The following is a 21,910-nucleotide window of genomic DNA, read 5'->3' as shown; positions in this document are numbered from 1 at the left end:
ATAAAAAGGCGCTCTTGTAGGCAAAATGTTTGATTTTTTACTTTTTTTTAATTTTAATTTTAAATAGTCTGCAACAAAAACACTGGAATGTATCTAAAAAATCGATATGGAGTTCAGGCCTACTGGAGTCTCGTCATGTTTAGAGACTCCATAGCACACTCTTGTTACATTTTACATTGCTGATTGAATTTATCCTGCAAAGTCCAAAGTATTTAGCTAGAGTGACGCTTTCTCTTTAAAGGTGGCTCATTTTTGGGAGCATTCCAACCCTACCATCAAACCATTAAGTCAAAAACATTTTTTGGACCACTATGCATTTCCCCCTCAATGTTCTACTTTCTGCAACATTTGTTCTCCACTCCAATTGAATGCATCCCGTCTTTCCATCCACTCTCCTCCTACTGGAAGTACATAAATTGGTGACCGTTTGTGACGTCCCTCCGTTATCCCATACGTTTGGCGCTGTGTGAGCTCAGCGAGGATGTAGGAAGTCAGAGCGCATAACGAATGACAAACCCTGACCTTCTGACCCTCAGCTTTGCGACCCACACAGGCAGGCGGTGGTGCTTCGTGTCAGAATGAGATAGAGGAGAGAAATCTGTCAGTTTGGTCCTCTTCCCCCTCCATCCTGAATGACTCATCCTGTTTGAGTGTGTGATGGGTGGGTAAACACTTTGTTGGTCCACTCAGTCAGTGTGTGCCTGGCTTGTCCTTGGTCTTCAGCCTCATACGTGTCCAGTAGAGACATACCCATCATTTACCCTGACAGCAAAACACCTTGCATCCCAGCTGTTGGTTCTGGCCGATGCCATTCCATTAAGATGCAAGTCCAAGGCAACAGGACTGTGTTTGGATGTGTGGATCATGTGCACATTTGTGAGCCATAACTCAAGAACCAATTTTCCTCATGCTTTGATAATCATTTCATAATAGTCGATGTGCAATACGGTCGTGCTCATAAGTGTACATACCCAGGGAGAATTTATGGTTTCTTGGCCATTCCCCAGAGAATGTGAATTCTTCCACTCATGCGTAATGGTTGTGTGAAGCTATTTATTGGCAAACAACTGTGTTTTCTCTTTTTAAATCAAAATGACAAAAGAAAGTACCCAAATGACCCTGATCAAAAGTTTACATACCCTAGTGACTTTGATCTGATAACATGCCCAAAAGTGGACACAAACAGGTTTGAAAGGCTAATCAAGGTTCCAATCCTCACCTGTGACCTGTTTGTTTTTAATTAATGTCAGTGAGTTTATGGGCTTCTGACAGATCATTGCATCTTTCATCCAGTGTTGCACAGATGTTTCTGGATTCTGAGTCATGGGGAAGGCAAAATAATTGTCAAAGGATCTGCAGGAAAAGGTAATCGAACTGCATCAAACAGGAAAGGGACATAAAAAGACATCCAAGGAATTGAGAATGCCAATCAGCAGTATTTAAAGCAGGGGTCGGGAACCTTTTTGGCTGAGAGAGCCATGAAAGCCAAATATTCTAAAATGTATTTCTGTGAGAGCCATGTAATATTTTTGAACACTGAATACAACTAAATGTGTGCATTTTAAGTAAGACCAACATTTTTAGAGTCTCTTATTCTTTTTAATGACATTGTTATTCTGAACCTAACCAATAATTAATACAATACTTCTTAATTTGACTTCTTGAACTGGTGGGGCAGAAAACGGATGGATGGATTAAAATGCATGAGAATGTTTTATACTTTCAACGTTGTTTTTAACACTTTAACACATACCATGAATTGATTTACGTGGACCCCGACTCAAACAAGTTGTAAAACTTATTGGGGTGTTACCATTTAGTGGTCAATTGTACAGAATATGTACTGTACTGTACAATCTACTAATAAAAGTTTCAATCAATCAATCAATCAAAACTGTGATTACCAGCGGAATTATTCATTACTTATCATGCTAAGGTTTATCTGAGAGCCAGATGCAGTCATCAAAAGAGCCACATCTGGCTCGAGAGCCATAGGTTCCCCACCCCTGGTTTAAACGCTGATTAAGAAGTGGAAAATGAGGGATTCAGGTAGACCAGCAAATATTTCAGCCACAACTGCCAGGAAAATTGTTCAGGATGCAAAGAAAAATCTACAAATAACTTCAGCTGAAATACAGGACTCTCTGACAAGTTGTGGTGTGGCTGTTTCAAGATGCACAATAAGGAGGCTCTTGAAGAAAAATGGGCTGCATGGTCGGGTAGCCAGAAGAAAGCCATTTCTGCGCAAATGTCACAAAGTATCCCACTTACATTACGCCAAATAGCACAGAGACAAGCCTCAAAACTTCTGGAACAGATTAATTTGGGGTCATGATTTTCTTCTGGCGACCTGACCATGCAGCCCATTTTTCTTCAAGTGCCTCCTTATTGTGCAACTTGAAACAGCCACACCACAATCTTTCAGAGTCCGGTATTTCAGTTGAAGTTATTTGTGGATTTTTCTTTGCATCTCGAACAATGTGCATGTACCAGGAAGATCGCCAACACAGCAGCTAATGGGGGTCGGAGTAAACACACACATGCAATAGATGGGACACCAGGGGTTGCCAACCTGTCGATTGTGAAAATATCAGAAAAAACCATGATAAATATGACATCAGTGACCAACATACCTGAGAGTCTATGAACTTTGCTCCAAAGTACGGCTTTTGTGTTGCTTTATTGTGAATACATAAGTAAACATTGACTTGTGCAAAGGCAGTAATAGTAATGTATGATACAACTGGCAACCCTAAATAGTCCTTAGTGCGTGTGTGTTGGCTAAAGAATGACTTCCCCATTTATCCCCTCGTTTATCACCCGCCAGGTGAACAGCTGGTTTATACGAACTCCAGCACGGCACACGAACACATCATTTACGAAGGGAATAACACGGCTTTCAAAGAGGTTGAAAATGTATTCTGCATGTCGATTTTGTTTTAAGTTTGCAAAAGGAGTACAGCTTCTCCATAACTGCTGGAAGAAGAACAGAGAAAATGTTCATTGAGAGTCTCAGCACACCTTGACAGGTGTGATGAAAGTAAGATGATGGATGATCATCTTCTTCTTCTTTCATTACTTGGATGTTCAAGATGGATGACATGACGTGTTATTTATGTGCCATGGAGGATGTTTTTTTTCCCCACAACTCATACTTGTGTGTGTGTGTGTGTGTGTGTGTGTGTGTGTGCCCCAGCAGATGTTATGGAGGGGAAAAGTGCCATTCTGCTTGGCATGAGTCAATGGAACTCAAATGACCTGGTGGAACAGATTGAAACGCTCGGACACATGGAGGACCAGTCTCATGGTATAAACACACACACACACACACACACACACACACACACACACACAAACACTGGTTAACATTGGGAATGGGGACCAAGTGTTTGATCAGTACTTGTGGGGACCAACCTTTTTTCAGGTGGTGGAGGCATAAAAAAAAGGTGTAAAATGTCCACTGGTCAGTTAGCTCCTACACGTCTTTAAATCTCTGGATTGATGAAGTCATGTGCTGGTCGTTCTTACTGGGGACCCTGAGGAAAAAGGGTTGGTATGGTTCATGGAGACCACATTTAAATCATTTTGCATAATTCACACACATATTTGTACGTGACTACTGAGGACCATTTAAAACAAAGAAGTTGAAATAAAATATGACATGATGTCCAGAATCCAGCACTACAGCGGTCCTCTTGTAGCAAGTTTCAACACTTCAGTGTTAAAGCCAATCCTGCATCTTCTGTGTCAGAAGTACCCGGGTTTGAACTCAGGACCTTTGTATTGTGAGGCACATGCACTAACCCCTGTACCACCGTGCTGCCTAGCGTTGAAATGAAAAAATACCTGTTCACAGTTTACATACCGATCTATGATAACCGGGTTTATAAATAGTAGAATCTTTAATACTCTGAATGTGCCGGAAATCTGGAATTGAGTATTTTGTCCTTTGATAATGTCACGCGGTCCAGCGACCTCAGCCTCATTTGAATACCACAAGCAATAACTGAAATGTCAGCACGTACGCTTTAGACATCAACAAGCAGCTGTGTGGAGGAAATAAAATAAAGCAGCGTGAGAAGAGGAGCTCAGGCTTGTTTGCTTTGATTTGCTTAAAGCAGATTGTTGAGTGTATACAACTAAAGGGAGGGGGGTGTGGGAGTGTGGGGTGTGGGGTGTGGGGTGTGGAGTGTGGGGGTGTGGAGTGTGGGGGTGTGGGGGTGTGGGGTGTGGGGGTGTGGGGTGTGGAGTGTGGCGTGTGGAGTGTGGTGGTGTGGGGTGTGGGGGTGTGGGGTGTGGAGTCTGGGGGTGTGGGGTGTGGAGTGTGGCAGTGTGGAGTGTGGGGGTGTGGGGGTGTGGAGTGTGGGAGTGTGGTGGTGTGGTGGTGTGGGGGTGTGGAGTGTGGGGGTGTGGAGTGTGGGAGTGTGGAGTGTGGGGGTGTGGGGTGTGGGGTGTGGAGTGTGGGAGTGTGGAGTGTGGTGGTGTGGGGGTGTGGGGGTGTGGAGTGTGGGAGTGTGGAGTGTGGGGGTGTGGAGTGTGGGGGTGTGGGAGTGTGGAGTGTGGTGGTGTGGGGGTGTGGGGGTGTGGAGTGTGGGAGTGTGGGGGTGTGGGGTGTGGGATGTGGGAGTGTGGGGGTGTGGAGTGTGGGAGTGTGGAGTGTGGTGGTGTGGGGGTGTGGGGGTGTGGAGTGTGGGAGTGTGGAGTGTGGAGTGTGGGGGTGTGGGGTGTGGGATGTGGAGGTGTGGGGGTGTGGGGGTGTGGAGTGTGGGAGTGTGGAGTGTGGGAGTGTGGAGTGTGGTGGTGTGGGGGTGTGGGGGTGTGGAGTGTGGGGGTGTGGAGTGTGGGAGTGTGGGGGTGTGGGGTGTGGGATGTGGGAGTGTGGGGGTGTGGAGTGTGGGAGTGTGGAGTGTGGTGGTGTGGGGGTGTGGGGGTGTGGAGTGTGGGAGTGTGGAGTGTGGGGGTGTGGGGTGTGGGATGTGGGGGTGTGGGGGTGTGGAGTGTGGGAGTGTGGTGGTGTGGGGGTGTGGAGTGTGGGGGTGTGGGGGTGTGGAGTGTGGGAGTGTGGTGGTGTGGTGGTGTGGGGGTGTGGAGTGTGGGAGTGTGGAGTGTGGGGGTGTGGGGTGTGGGGTGTGGGGGTGTGGAGTGTGGGAGTGTGGAGTGTGGTGGTGTGGGGGTGTGGGGGTGTGGAGTGTGGGAGTGTGGAGTGTGGGGGTGTGGGATGTGGGGGTGTGGAGTGTGGGGGTGTGGAGTGTGGGAGTGTGGAGTGTGGTGGTGTGGGGGTGTGGGGGTGTGGAGTGTGGGGGTGTGGAGTGTGGGAGTGTGGGGGTGTGGGGTGTGGGATGTGGGAGTGTGGGGGTGTGGAGTGTGGGAGTGTGGAGTGTGGTGGTGTGGGGGTGTGGAGTGTGGGAGTGTGGAGTGTGGGGGTGTGGGGTGTGGGATGTGGGGGTGTGGGGGTGTGGAGTGTGGGGGTGTGGAGTGTGGGAGTGTGGTGGTGTGGGGGTGTGGGGGTGTGGGGTGTGGGATGTGGGAGTGTGGGGGTGTGGAGTGTGGTGGTGGGGGAGTGTGGTGGTGTGGGGGTGTGGGAGTGTGGGGGTGTGGAGTGTGGGAGTGTGGAGTGTGGTGGTGTGGGGGTGTGGGGGTGTGGAGTGTGGGGGTGTGGAGTGTGGGAGTGTGGGGGTGTGGGGGTGTGGAGTGTGGGGGTGTGGGGGTGTGGGGTGTGGGGGTGTTGAGTGTGGAGTGTGGGGGTGTGGAGTGTGGAGTGTGGGGGTGTGGGGGTGTGGGGGTGTGGAGTGTGGGAGTGTGGGAGTGTGGGGGTGTGGGGTGTGGGGTGTGGGGGTGTGGAGTGTGGGAGTGTGGAGTGTGGTGGTGTGGGGGTGTGGGGGTGTGGAGTGTGGGAGTGTGGAGTGTGGGGGTGTGGGATGTGGGGGTGTGGAGTGTGGGGGTGTGGAGTGTGGGAGTGTGGAGTGTGGTGGTGTGGGGGTGTGGGGGGTGGGGGGTGTGGGTGTGGGGGTGGGGGGGGTGGGTGTGGGGGTGTGGGGTGGTGGGGGGTGTGGGGTGGGGTGTGGGGGTGTGGGGTGGGGGGGGTGTGGGGTGGGAGTGTGGGTGGGGGGTGGGGGGTGGGGGGGGGGGTGTGGGGGGTGGGGGGTGTGGGGTGTGGGGGGTGTGGGGGTGGGGGTGTGGTGGTGTGGGGGGTGGGTGGGGGGTGTGGGGTGTGGGGGGGAGTGTGGGGGTGTGGAGTGTGGGTGGTGGAGGGGTGTGGTGGTGTGGGGGGTGTGGGGTGTGGGGGTGTGGGGTGTGGGGTGTGGTGGTGGGGGTGTGGGGGGTGGGTGTGGGGGTGTGGGTGTGGGGTGTGGGGGTGTTGGGGGTGTGGGGTGGGTGGTGGAGTGTGGGGTGTGGGGGTGGGGTGTGGGTGTGGGGTGTGGGGGTGTGGGGGGGGTGGGGGTGGTGTGGGGGGGGTGCGGGGGGGTGGTGGTGGGAGTGTGGGTGTGGGGGTGGGGGTGTGGGAGGGGGGGTGTGGGGGTGTGGGGGGGTGGGGGGGGGGGTGTGGGGGTGGGGGTGTGGGGGGTGGTGGGGGTGGGGTGGGGGGGTGGGGGTGGGGGTGTGGAGTGTGGTGGTGGGGGAGTGTGGTGGTGTGGGGGTGTGGGAGTGTGGGGGTGTGGAGTGTGGGAGTGTGGAGTGTGGTGGTGTGGGGGTGTGGGGGTGTGGAGTGTGGGGGTGTGGAGTGTGGGAGTGTGGGGGTGTGGGGGTGTGGAGTGTGGGGGTGTGGGGGTGTGGGGTGTGGGGGTGTTGAGTGTGGAGTGTGGGGGTGTGGAGTGTGGAGTGTGGGGGTGTGGGGGTGTGGAGTGTGGGAGTGTGGGAGTGTGGGAGTGTGGAGTGTGGGGGTGTGGAGTGTGGAGTGTGGAGTGTGGAGTGTGGGGGTGTGGGGGTGTGGAGTGTGGAGTGTGGAGTGTGGGGGTGTGGAGTGTGGGAGTGTGGGAGTGTGGAGTGTGGGGGTGTGGAGTGTGGAGTGTGGGGGTGTGGGGTGGCATGCAAATAGGCAATCTGTTACATTCTTGGAGTTCTCATGCTGTCTCTTTCCGTCTGAGGGCTGGGATTGCTTGGAATAACTCTTGACAATGAGGTTTTGTTTACATGCCACCAACTGAAACCTTTTCACACAAATGCTAAAGCAATCATTTGTGAGGGATTGTTGGTCTGCAGTGTGGCCATGAACGACCATTCCTGACTAGCATGTATTGGTATCTCATCAACTGTCCAGTTAGAGATAACAAGCAGCTGGAGATTGGAATGTAACGTGGTGGTCTGTAGTGTACTGTGGTGGTCTGTAGTGTACTGTGGTGCTCTGTAGTGTACTGTGGTGGTCTGTAGTGTACTGTGGTGCTCTGTAGTGTACTGTGGTGGTCTGTAGTGTACTGTGGTGGTCTGTAGTGTACTGTGGTGCTCTGTAGTGTACTGTGGTGGTCTGTAGTGTACTGTGGTGGTCTGTAGTGTACTGTGTTGGTCTGTAGTGTACTGTGGTGGTCTGTAGTGTACTGTGGTGGTCTGTAGTGTACTGTGTTGGTCTGTAGTGTACTGTGGTGGTCTGTAGTGTACTGTGGTGGTCTGTAGTGCACTGTGGTGGTCTGTAGTGTACTGTGGTGGTCTGTAGTGTACTGTGGTGGTCTGTAGTGCACTGTGGTGGTCTGTAGTGTACTGTGGTGCTCTGTAGTGTACTGTGGTGGTCTGTATTGTACTGTGGTGGTCTGTAGTGTACTGTGGTGGTCTGTAGTGTACTGTGGTGGTCTGTAGTGTACTGTGGTGGTCTGTAGTTTAGTGTGCACATTTTCCCAGTGTATGCATTGTCTTTTTCTAGTTCGGCTACTCTGACTTTGTCCTACATTCCAAAAATATGCATGGACATTGTCCATGGATGTGAATCTGAGAGTGGTGGGGTGTAGAATATATGTGCCTTGCGATTGGCTGGTGACCAGTCTCGGGCAGACCTGGGAAATTATTTTGACTCAGGGGGCCAAATTTAGAGAAAAAATTGTGTCGGGGGGTCTATCTATCTATCTATCTATCTATCTATCTACCTATCTACCTATCTATCTATCTATCTATCTATCTATCTATCTATCTATCTATCTATCTATCTATCTACGCATGTATGTATGCACATACAGTCGTGGTCAAAAGTCATGGCTGTCTTGACTTTCCAATCATTTCTACAAGTCTTATTTTTTTGTGATGTAGTGATTGGAGCACATACTTGTTGCTCACAAAAAACATTCATGAAGTTTGCTTCTTATATGAATTTATTATGTCTCTACTGAAAATGTATACATACAGCAATGTTAATATTTGCTTCCATGTCCCTTGGCAAGTTTACCTGCAATAAGGCGCTTTTGGTAGTCATCCACAAGCTTCTGTGCACATTTTTCACCACTAAATTGCTGCAGTTCAGCTAAATGTGTGACATGGACTTGTTTCTTCAGCATTGTCCACACCTTTAAGTCAGGACTTTGGGAAGGCCATTCTAATACCTTCATTCTAGCCTGATTTAGCCATTCCTTTACCACTTTTGAGGTGTGTTTGGGGTCGTTGTCCCGTTGGAACACCCAACTGTGCCCAAGACCCAACCTCCCCCCTGATGATTTTAGCTTGTCCTGAACAATTTGGAGCTAATCCTCCTTTTTCATTGTCCCATTTAAAGCAGCCATTCCATTGGCAACAAAACAGGCCCAGAGCATAATACTACCACCACCATGCTTGACAGTAGGGGTGGTGTTCCTGGGATTAAAGGCCTCACCTTTTCTCCTCCAAACATATTGCTGGGTATTGTGGCCAAACAGTTCCATTTTTGTTTCATCTGACCACAGGACGTTCCTCCAGAAGGTCTTATCTTTTTTTATAAGGTCTATCTATCTATTCCATTGCATAGTTTGATTTTTTGCTCGTATCTGCTTTTTGCAGGAAGATCTACTACCTTTGCATGATTAACTCTACAAGAGTTCCGTTTTTTTCCTTTGTCTTTCAACTGAATGTGGAATGTCCTGCAATGTAAGACAGCTGTGTCACACACTACACTGCTCAATACAAGATGGTTAACGTGACCATTAGTCAAGCACAATAACACACAAACGAGAAGGAAACTCACACAGCAAGTGCGCTGGTATGTAAAGATGTACCTTGAAGACACAAATAGTACTCTCCACTTTATTTTACATTTGATAATAATAATGGTATCTTGTAATACAGTTTACTTGTTTAACACATTTATCTGACAAACCTCGGAACCAATGATGTCAGACTTGTGTTGGACTTCCATCCTAACTCGGATCCAGCATCAAACTCGGCATTAAAGCACTCTTTTGATGCAGCTTTCTTCTGTCTGCTTGGCCTGCAGAGGCTAGCTTTGAAATTGTACAACCAGCTGTTGCTTCCAATGTCTGGGCTTCAGTGTGTTCCCGTGGAGATGTAAGTACCTCCTGCAGAGATGATCCAAAGGTGGCTTTTCTACCCCCTCCTCGGTCTTCTGTGACTGAACATCAATGACCTGTGAAGTGCTCTATTGTAGCCAAAGTGCACATTGTCCTACCACAAGCCTTTTTTGGACAATTTAATTGGCAGTTTGTCACCAGAAAAACTTGAAGGGTGTCATCTCCATTGAAACAATAGTTGTTACAAACAGTAGCCTAATTCAAAATAACATATTCTACCAATATTCTACTTATTTGGGATAAAAATATGTTTTGCAAAGCAGTAATTATAGTCTGCAAATGATGTGTTGTTGTTGAGTGTGTGTACTGTCTGGAGACCGTGTAATACTCTTCCATATCAGTAGGTGGCAGCAGGTGGCTAAATGCTTTGTAGATGTGGGAAACAGCGGGAAGCAGGGTGCAGGTAAAAATGTGTCTAATGCTTAAACCAAAAATTAACAAAAGGTGAGTTCCCTTAAGAAAAGGCATTGAAGGTTAGGGAATACTATGCAGAACCAAACTAAAACTGAACTGGCTGCAAAGTAAACAAAAACAGAATGCTGGACGACTGCAAAGACTTACTGTGGAGCAAAGACGGCGTCCACAAAGTACATCTGAACATGACATGACAATCAACAATGTCCACACAAATAAGGATAAAAACAACTTAAACAGTCTTGATTGCTAAAACAAAGTAGATGTGGGAAATATCGCTCAAAGGAAGACATGAAACTGCTACTGGAAAATAGCAACAAAAGCCACCAAAATAGGAGTGCAAGACAAGAAGTAAAACACTACACACAGGAAAACTGCAACAAAGTCCAAATAAGTCAGGGTGTGATGTGACAGGTGGTGACAGTACACCTACTTTGAGACAAGACCTATATTGATACAGTACATCTACTTTGAGACAAGACCTATATTGATACAGTACATCTACTTTGAGACAAGACCTATATTGATACAGTACATCTACTTTGAGACAAGACCTATATTGATACAGTACATCTACTTTGAGACAAGACCTATATTGACACAGTACACCTACTTTGAGACAAGACCTACCTATATTGATACAGTACATCTACTTTGAGACAAGACCTATATTGATACAGTACATCTACTTTGAGACAAGACCTATATTGATACAGTACATCTACTTTGAGACAAGACCTATATTGACACAGTACATCTACTTTGAGACAAGACCTATATTGATACAGTACATCTACTTTGAGACAAGAGCTATATTGATACAGTACATCTACTTTGAGACCAGACCTATATTGATACAGTACATCTACTTTGAGACAAGACCTATATTGATACAGTACATCTACTTTGAGACAAGACCTATATTGATACAGTACACCTACTTTGAGACAAGACCTATATTGATACAGTACACCTACTTTGAGACAAGACCTATATTGATACAGTACATCTACTTTGAGACAAGACCTATATTGATACAGTACATCTACTTTGAGACAAGACCTATATTGATACAGTACACCTACTTTGAGACAAGACCTATATTGATACAGTACATCTACTTTGAGACAAGACCTATATTGATACAGTACATCTACTTTGAGACAAGACCTATATTGATACAGTACACCTACTTTGAGACAAGACCTATATTGATACAGTACACCTACTTTGAGACAAGACCTATATTGATACAGTACACCTACTTTGAGACAAGACCTATATTGATACAGTACATCTACTTTGAGACAAGACCTATATTGATACAGTACATCTACTTTGAGACAAGACCTATATTGATACAGTACACCTACTTTGAGACAAGACCTATATTGATACAGTACACCTACTTTGAGACAAGACCTATATTGATACAGTACATCTACTTTGAGACAAGACCTATATTGATACAGTACATCTACTTTGAGACAAGACCTATATTGAAACAGTACACCTACTTTGAGACAAGACCTATATTGATACAGTACACCTACTTTGAGACAAGACCTATATTGATACAGTACACCTACTTTGAGACAAGACCTATATTGATACAGTACATCTACTTTGAGACAAGACCTATATTGATACAGTACACCTACTTTGAGACAAGACCTATATTGATACAGTACATCTACTTTGAGACAAGACCTATATTGATACAGTACACCTACTTTGAGACAAGACCTATATTGATACAGTACACCTACTTTGAGACAAGACCTATATCGATACAGTACATCTACTTTGAGACAAGACCTATATTGATACAGTACACCTACTTTGAGACAAGACCTATATTGATACAGTACACCTACTTTGAGACAAGACCTATATTGATACAGTACATCTACTTTGAGACAAGACCTATATTGATACAGTACACCTACTTTGAGACAAGACCTATATTGATACAGTACACCTACTTTGAGACAAGACCTATATTCGATACAGTACATCTACTTTGAGACAAGACCTATATTGATACAGTACACCTACTTTGAGACAAGACCTATATTGATACAGTACACCTACTTTGAGACAAGACCTATATTGATACAGTACATCTACTTTGAGACAAGACCTATATTGATACAGTACACCTACTTTGAGACAAGACCCATATTGATACAGTACATCTACTTTGAGACAAGACCTATATTGATACAGTACACCTACTTTGAGACAAGACCTATATTGATACAGTACATCTACTTTGAGACAATACCTATATTGATACAGTACATCTACTTTGAGACAAGACCTATATTGATACAGTACATCTACTTTGAGACAAGACCTATATTGATACAGTACACCTACTTTGAGACAAGACCTATATTGATACAGTACACGTACTTTGAGACAAGACCTATATTGATACAGTACATCTACTTTGAGACAAGAAGACAAGACCTATATTGATACAGTACACGTACTTTGAGACAAGACCTATATTGATACAGTACATCTACTTTGAGACAAGACCTATATTGATACAGTACATCTACTTTGAGACAAGACCTATATTGATACAGTACATCTACTTTGAGACAAGACCTATATCGATACAGTACATCTACTTTGAGACAAGACCTATATTGATACAGTACACCTACTTTGAGACAAGACCTATATTGATACAGTACATCTACTTTGAGACAAGACCTATATTGATACAGTATACGTACTTTGAGACAAGACCTATATTGATACAGTACATCTACTTTGAGACAAGACCTATATTGATACAGTACATCTACTTTGAGACAAGACCTATATTGATACAGTACATCTACTTTGAGACAAGACCTATATTGATACAGTACATCTACTTTGAGACAAGACCTATATTGATACAGTACATTTACTTTGAGACAAGACCTATATTGATACAGTACACGTACTTTGAGACAAGACCTATATTGATACAGCACATCTACTTTGAGACAAGACCTATATTGATACAGTGCATCTACTTTGAGATAAGACCTATATTGATACAGTACATCTACTTTGAGACAAGACCTATATTGATACAGTACATCTACTTTGAGACAAGACCTATATCGATACAGTACATCTACTTTGAGACAAGACCTATATTGATACAGTACACCTACTTTGAGACAAGACCTATATTGATACAGTACATCTACTTTGAGACAAGACCTATATTGATACAGTACACGTACTTTGAGACAAGACCTATATTGATACAGTACATCTACTTTGAGACAAGACCTATATTGATACAGTACATCTACTTTGAGACAAGACCTATATTGATACAGTACATCTACTTTGAGACAAGACCTATATTGATACAGTACACCTACTTTGAGACAAGACCTATATTGATACAGTACATCTACTTTGAGACAAGACCTATATTGATACAGTACACCTACTTTGAGACAAGACCTATATTGATACAGTACACCTACTTTGAGACAAGACCTATATTGATACAGTACATCTACTTTGAGACAAGACCTATATTGATACAGTACATCTACTTTGAGACAAGACCTATATTGATACAGTACATCTACTTTGAGACAAGACCTATATTGATACAGTACACCTACTTTGAGACAAGACCTATATTGATACAGTACACCTACTTTGAGACAAGACCTATATTGATACAGTACACCTACTTTGAGACAAGACCTATATTGATACAGTACACCTACTTTGAGACAAGACCTATATTGATACAGTACACCTACTTTGAGACAAGACCTATATTGATACAGTACATCTACTTTGAGACAAGACCTATATTGATACAGTACATCTACTTTGAGACAAGACCTATATTGATACAGTACACCTACTTTGAGACAAGACCTATATTGATACAGTACATCTACTTTGAGACAAGACCTATATTGATACAGTACACCTACTTTGAGACAAGACCTATATTGATACAGTACATCTACTTTGAGACAAGACCAATATTGATACAGTACATCTACTTTGAGACAAGACCTATATTGATACAGTACACCTACTTTGAGACAAGACCCATATTGATACAGTACATCTACTTTGAGACAAGACCAATATTGATACAGTACATCTACTTTGAGACAAGACCTATATTGATACAGTACACCTACTTTGAGACAAGACCTATATTGATACAGTACATCTACTTTGAGACAAGACCTATATTGATACAGTACACCTACTTTGAGACAAGACCCATATTGATACAGTACATCTACTTTGAGACAAGACCTATATTGATACAGTACATCTACTTTGAGACAAGACCTATATTGATACAGTACATCTACTTTGAGACAATACCTATATTGATACAGTACATCTACTTTGAGACAAGACCTATATTGATACAGTACATCTACTTTGAGACAAGACCTATATTGATACAGTACACCTACTTTGAGACAAGACCTATATTGATACAGTATACGTACTTTGAGACAAGACCTATATTGATACAGTACATCTACTTTGAGACAAGACCTATATTGATACAGTACATCTACTTTGAGACAAGACCTATATTGATACAGTACATCTACTTTGAGACAAGACCTATATCGATACAGTACATCTACTTTGAGACAAGACCTATATTGATACAGTACACCTACTTTGAGACAAGACCTATATTGATACAGTACATCTACTTTGAGACAAGACCTATATTGATACAGTACACGTACTTTGAGACAAGACCTATATTGATACAGTACATCTACTTTGAGACAAGACCTATATTGATACAGTACATCTACTTTGAGACAAGACCTATATTGATACAGTACATCTACTTTGAGACAAGACCTATATTGATACAGTACATCTACTTTGAGACAAGACCTATATTGATACAGTACATTTACTTTGAGACAAGACCTATATTGATACAGTACACGTACTTTGAGACAAGACCTATATTGATACAGTACATCTACTTTGAGACAAGACCTATATTGATACAGTGCATCTACTTTGAGATAAGACCTATATTGATACAGTACATCTACTTTGAGACAAGACCTATATCGATACAGTACATCTACTTTGAGACAAGACCTATATTGATACAGTACACCTACTTTGAGACAAGACCTATATTGATACAGTACATCTACTTTGAGACAAGACCTATATTGATACAGTACACGTACTTTGAGACAAGACCTATATTGATACAGTACATCTACTTTGAGACAAGACCTATATTGATACAGTACATCTACTTTGAGACAAGACCTATATTGATACAGTACATCTACTTTGAGACAAGACCTATATTGATACAGTACATTTACTTTGAGACAAGACCTATATTGATACAGTACACGTACTTTGAGACAAGACCTATATTGATACAGTACATCTACTTTGAGACAAGACCTATATTGATACAGTGCATCTACTTTGAGATAAGACCTATAATGATACAGTACATCTACTTTGAGACAAGACCTATATCGATACAGTACATCTACTTTGAGACAAGACCTATATTGATACAGTACACCTACTTTGAGACAAGACCTATATTGATACAGTACATCTACTTTGAGACAAGACCTATATTGATACAGTACACGTACTTTGAGACAAGACCTATATTGATACAGTACATCTACTTTGAGACAAGACCTATATTGATACAGTACATCTACTTTGAGACAAGACCTATATTGATACAGTACATCTACTTTGAGACAAGACCTATATTGATACAGTACACCTACTTTGAGACAAGACCTATATTGATACAGTACATCTACTTTGAGACAAGACCTATATTGATACAGTGCATCTACTTTGAGATAAGACCTATATTGATACAGTACATCTACTTTGAGACAAGACCTATATTGATACAGTACATGAACTTTGAGACAAGACCTATATCGATACAGTACATCTACTTTGAGACAAGACCTATATTGATACAGTACATGAACTTTGAGACAAGACCTATATCGATACAGTACATCTACTTTGAAACAAGACCTATATTGATACAGTACACGTACTTTGAGACAAGACCTATATTGATACAGTACATCTACTTTGAGACAAGACCTATATTGATACAGTACATCTACTTTGAGACAAGACCTATATTGATACAGTACATCTACTTTGAGACAAGACCTATATTGATACAGTACACGTACTTTGAGACAAGACCTATATTGATACAGTATATCTACTTTGAGACAAGACCTATATTGATACAGTACATCTACTTTGAGACAAGACCTATATTGATACAGTGCATCTACTTTGAGACAAGACCTATATTGATACAGTACATCTACTTTGAGACAAGACCTATATTGATACAGTACACGTACTTTGAGACAAGACCTATATTGATACAGTACATCTACTTTGAGACAAGACCTATATTGATACAGTACATCTACTTTGAGACAAGACCTATATTGATACAGTACACCTACTTTGAGACAAGACCTATATTGATACAGTACATCTACTTTGAGACAAGACCTATATTGATACAGTGCATCTACTTTGAGACAAGACCTATATTGATACAGTACATCTACTTTGAGACAAGACCTATATTGATACAGTACACCTACTTTGATACAAGACCTATATTGATACAGTACATCTACTTTGAGACAAGAACTATATTGATACAGACTACAACATCTAACAAGTCTCATTTAAAAGACTACAACATCTGAGTCTTTCACATTTAAAAAACTCCAACATCTAATGATCACACTTAGAAGACTACAACATTTAATGATCACACTTAAAAGACTACATCATCTAATAAGTCTCTCACACCTAAAAGACTACATCCAACAAGTCTCTCACAATTAAAAGACTACAACATCTAATGATCACACTTAAAAGACTACAACATCTAACGAGTCTCTCACATTTAAAACACTCCAACATCTAATGATCTCACTTAAAAGACTACAACATCCGATGATCTCACTTAAAAGACTACAACATCTAACGAGTCTCTCACATTTAAAAGACTCCAACATCTAATGATCACACTTAAAAGACTACAGCATCTAACGAGTCTCTCACATTTAAAAGACTCCAACATCTAATGATCACACTTAAAAGACTACAACGTCTGATGATCTCACTTAAAAGACTACAACATCTAACGAGTCTCTCACACTTAAAAGACTACAACATCTAACGAGTCTCTCACATTTAAAAGACTACATCATCTAATGATCACACTTAAAAGACTCCAACATCTAATGATCCAACTTAAAAGACTACAACATCTAATGATCCAACTTAAAAGACTACAACATCTAATGATCCAACTTAAACGACTACAACATCTAATGATCCAACTTAAAAGACTACAACATCTAATGATCCAACTTAAAAGACTACAACATCTAATGATCTCACTTAAAAGACTACAACATCTAATGAGTCTCCCACACTTAAAAGACTACAATATCTAATGATCTCACTTAAAAGACTCCAACATCTAATGAGTCTCCCACACTTAAAAGACTTCTTTCACTGCTGACTTGTGGCTGACATTTGGGTGTGCTGCAGTTTGACAAATCTATGGACAATTAAAAGCGTTTTGTCACAGGCCAGCTTTAAAGGTGAAGCCGACTTCTCTCATTCACAGCCGCCCTTTAATCTCAATCTATTTGTCGCCTCCTCTGAAGTCTTTATGGCCCCGCTCTGCTCCTCCATCACTCCTCCATCCCTCTTTTCTTCTCCATTCTCCTCACAGATCTGATTTCGCCCTTCGGCCGCTTCCTCTCTCTTCCCATCATGCTCGCATCCTTTCTGTCTCTCCCATCGCTCTTCTCACGTCCATCACTGTGGACGCCTCAACAAATGTCAACTCTTTGGCTTGAAGAAGACAACTGAGACACTCCCAGAGAAGCAGAGAGAACACATTTTGACCAGAAGTTTAGCAGCATGACTTGGCGATTTTGGCCCACGGTATCTTGAAAAAGAACTCCAAGTGTCTTCGATTGAGAAGGTTTCTTTTGCACAACCTTTTAAACGTCATCTTATGCACAACCTTTTAAACGTCATCTTTTGCACAACCTTTTAAACGTCATCTTATGCACAACCTTTTAAACGTCATCTTATGCACAACCTTTTAAACGTCATCTTATGCACAACCTTTTAAACGTCATCTTATGCACAACCTTTTAAACGTCATCTTATGCACAACCTTTTAAACGTCATCTTATGCACAACCTTTTAAACGTCATCTTATGCACAACCTTTTAAACGTCATCTTATGCACAACCTTTTAAACGTCATCTTATGCACAACCTTTTAAACGTCATCTTATGCACAACCTTTTAAACGTCATCTTATGCACAACCTTTTAAACGTCATCTTTTGCACAACCTTTTAAACGTCATCTTATGCACAACCTTTTAAACGTCATCTTATGCACAACCTTTTAAACGTCATCTTATGCACAACCTTTTAAACGTCATCTTATGCACAACCTTTTAAACGTCATCTTATGCACAACCTTTTAAACGTCATCTTATGCACAACCTTTTAAACGTCATCTTATGCACAACCTTTTAAACGTCATCTTATGCACAACCTTTTAAACGTCATCTTATGCACAACCTTTTAAACATCATCTTATGCACAACCTTTTAAACGTCATCTTTTGCACAACCTTTTAAACGTCATCTTATGCACAACCTTTTAAACGTCATCTTATGCACAACCTTTTAAACGTCATCTTATGCACAACCTTTTAAACGTCATCTTATGCACAACCTTTTAAACGTCATCTTTTGCACAACCTTTTAAACGTCATCTTATGCACAACCTTTTAAACGTCATCTTATGCACAACCTTTTAAACGTCATCTTATGCACAACCTTTTAAACGTCATCTTATGTACAACCTTTTAAACGTCATCTTATGCACAACCTTTTAAACGTCATCTTTTGCACAACCTTTTAAACGTCATCTTATGCACAACCTTTTAAACGTCATCTTATGCACAACCTTTTAAACGTCATCTTATGCACAACCTTTTAAACGTCATCTTTTGCACAACCTTTTAAACGTCATCCTTTGCCTGCAGGCCACATGCAGACCTTCAACATCAGACGTGTATCTGCCTCAATGATGTGCAGTGATGCTTTTAAATGACCAAGTCTTACTATAACATACCAACTTTATTTATAAAGGCCTTTAAAAAAGAAGCAGAGTTGAAGAACCACCAAGAAATAGAAGCAAAGGACTAAAAAATAACATTCAAAACAAAAGTAAAATACACATTGAAAAAGCAAGTACAAATTACCCTAAGAACAATTTGTTGGATAAAAAGCAGTTAAAAACAGTTTAAAGTCTCATGCTGGGTTAAAAGCCGGTGAATAAAAATGGGTTTTAAGGAGGGTCTTCAAAGTAGCCGATCCACTTACAATAAAATAAAAGTAAAAAAAAGAGGGGAAAAAAGTTCTCAAACTGAAAACATGAAAGATGAAATCTTTATTTTTATTAAAAACATTTTTTTAGATTTATTTTTAAATTTTTTATTTCCACCATCGACGCGTGATATCCATCCATCCATCCGTTTTCTACCGCTTGTCCCTTTCGGGGTGTTGGTATTTTGCGAGGTAAGCAGTGAAGTGGGACAGGAGTGAAGGCCTAGGTGGGAGATGCTGTGATCCCAGCATGTGGTCCAGGTTCTCCTGCTCAATAATCCTCACTGCTGGGTTTTTAGTGAACTAAACATGTGGTCCAGGTTCTCCTGCTCAATAATCCTCACTGCTGGGTTTTTAGTGATCCCAGCATGTGGTCCAGGTTCTCCTGCTCAATAATCCTCACTGCTGGGTTTTTAGTGAACTAAACATGTGGTCCAGGTTCTCCTGCTCAATAATCCTCACTGCTGGGTTTTTAGTGAACTAAACATGTGGTCCAGGTTCTCCTGCTCAATAATCCTCACTGCTGGGTTTTTAGTGATCCCAGCATGTGGTCCAGGTTCTCCTGCTCAATAATCCTCACTGCTGGGTTTTTAGTGAACTAAACATGTGGTCCAGGTTCTCCTGCTCAATAATCCTCACTGCTGGGTTTTTAGTGATCCCAGCATGTGGTCCAGGTTCTCCTGCTCAATAATCCTCACTGCTGGGTTTTTAGTGATCCCAGCATGTGGTCCAGGTTCTCCTGCTCAATAATCCTCACTGCTGGGTTTTTAGTGAACTAAACATGTGGTCCAGGTTCTCCTGCTCAATAATCCTCACTGCTGGGTTTTTAGTGAACTAAACATGTGGTCCAGGTTCTCCTGCTCAATAATCCTCACTGCTGGGTTTTTAGTGAACTAAACATGTGGTCCAGGTTCTCCTGCTCCATAATCCTCACTGCTGGGTTTTTAGTGAACTAAACATGTGGTCCAGGTTCTCCTGCTCCATAATCCTCACTGCTGGGTTTTTAGTGAACTAAACATGTGGTCCAGGTTCTCCTGCTCAATAATCCTCACTGCTGGGTTTTTAGTGATCCCAGCATGTGGTCCAGGTTCTCCTGCTCAATAATCCTCACTGCTGGGTTTTTAGTGAACTAAACATGTGGTCCAGGTTCTCCTGCTCAATAATCCTCACTGCTGGGTTTTTAGTGAACTAAACATGTGGTCCAGGTTCTCCTGCTCAATAATCCTCACTGCTGGGTTTTTAGTGAACTAAACATGTGGTCCAGGTTCTCCTGCTCAATAATCCTCACTGCTGGGTTTTTAGTGATCCCAGCATGTGGTCCAGGTTCTCCTGCTCAATAATCCTCACTGCTGGGTTTTTAGTGAACTAAACATGTGGTCCAGGTTCTCCTGCTCAATAATCCTCACTGCTGGGTTTTTAGTGAACTAAACATGTGGTCCAGGTTCTCCTGCTCAATAATCCTCACTGCTGGGTTTTTAGTGAACTAAACATGTGGTCCAGGTTCTCCTGCTCCATAATCCTCACTGCTGGGTTTTTAGTGAACTAAACATGTGGTCCAGGTTCTCCTGCTCCATAATCCTCACTGCTGGGTTTTTAGTGAACTAAACATGTGGTCCAGGTTCTCCTGCTCAATAATCCTCACTGCTGGGTTTTTAGTGATCCCAGCATGTGGTCCAGGTTCTCCTGCTCAATAATCCTCACTGCTGGGTTTTTAGTGAACTAAACATGTGGTCCAGGTTCTCCTGCTCAATAATCCTCACTGCTGGGTTTTTAGTGAACTAAACATGTGGTCCAGGTTCTCCTGCTCAATAATCCTCACTGCTGGGTTTTTAGTGAACTAAACATGTGGTCCAGGTTCTCCTGCTCCATAATCCTCACTGCTGGGTTTTTAGTGAACTAAACATGTGGTCCAGGTTCTCCTGCTCCATAATCCTCACTGCTGGGTTTTTAGTGAACTAAACATGTGGTCCAGGTTCTCCTGCTCAATAATCCTCACTGCTGGGTTTTTAGTGATCCCAGCATGTGGTCCAGGTTCTCCTGCTCAATAATCCTCACTGCTGGGTTTTTAGTGAACTAAACATGTGGTCCAGGTTCTCCTGCTCAATAATCCTCACTGCTGGGTTTTTAGTGAACTAAACATGTGGTCCAGGTTCTCCTGCTCAATAATCCTCACTGCTGGGTTTTTAGTGAACTAAACATGTGGTCCAGGTTCTCCTGCTCCATAATCCTCACTGCTGGGTTTTTAGTGAACTAAACATGTGGTCCAGGTTCTCCTGCTCCATAATCCTCACTGCTGGGTTTTTAGTGAACTAAACATGTGGTCCAGGTTCTCCTGCTCAATAATCCTCACTGCTGGGTTTTTAGTGATCCCAGCATGTGGTCCAGGTTCTCCTGCTCAATAATCCTCACTGCTGGGTTTTTAGTGAACTAAACATGTGGTCCAGGTTCTCCTGCTCAATAATCCTCACTGCTGGGTTTTTAGTGAACTAAACATGTGGTCCAGGTTCTCCT

General features: G+C 42.7%; 1 protein-coding gene across 2 annotated transcripts in view; it reads left to right on the top strand.

Moving 5' to 3' along the window:
* pitpnm3 (PITPNM family member 3) overlaps positions 1-21,910 on the top strand; it is a 166,837-nt gene that overhangs the window by 51,928 nt on the left and 92,999 nt on the right. Inside the window, exon 3 of one of the 2 annotated variants that reach the window (XM_061878279.1) lies at positions 3,200-3,307. In XM_061878279.1, the coding sequence (XP_061734263.1) occupies positions 3,200-3,307 (108 nt within the window). Of the gene's footprint in view, positions 1-3,196; positions 3,308-21,910 lie in introns of both variants that reach the window. The other variant, XM_061878278.1, reaches the window with a different exon arrangement.

The sequence above is a fragment of the Nerophis ophidion genome, linkage group LG18, assembly GCF_033978795.1.
Source record: "Nerophis ophidion isolate RoL-2023_Sa linkage group LG18, RoL_Noph_v1.0, whole genome shotgun sequence".
In the NCBI taxonomy this organism is placed as follows: domain Eukaryota; kingdom Metazoa; phylum Chordata; class Actinopteri; order Syngnathiformes; family Syngnathidae; genus Nerophis; species Nerophis ophidion.
This window is presented reverse-complemented; position numbering and strand designations above follow the sequence as displayed.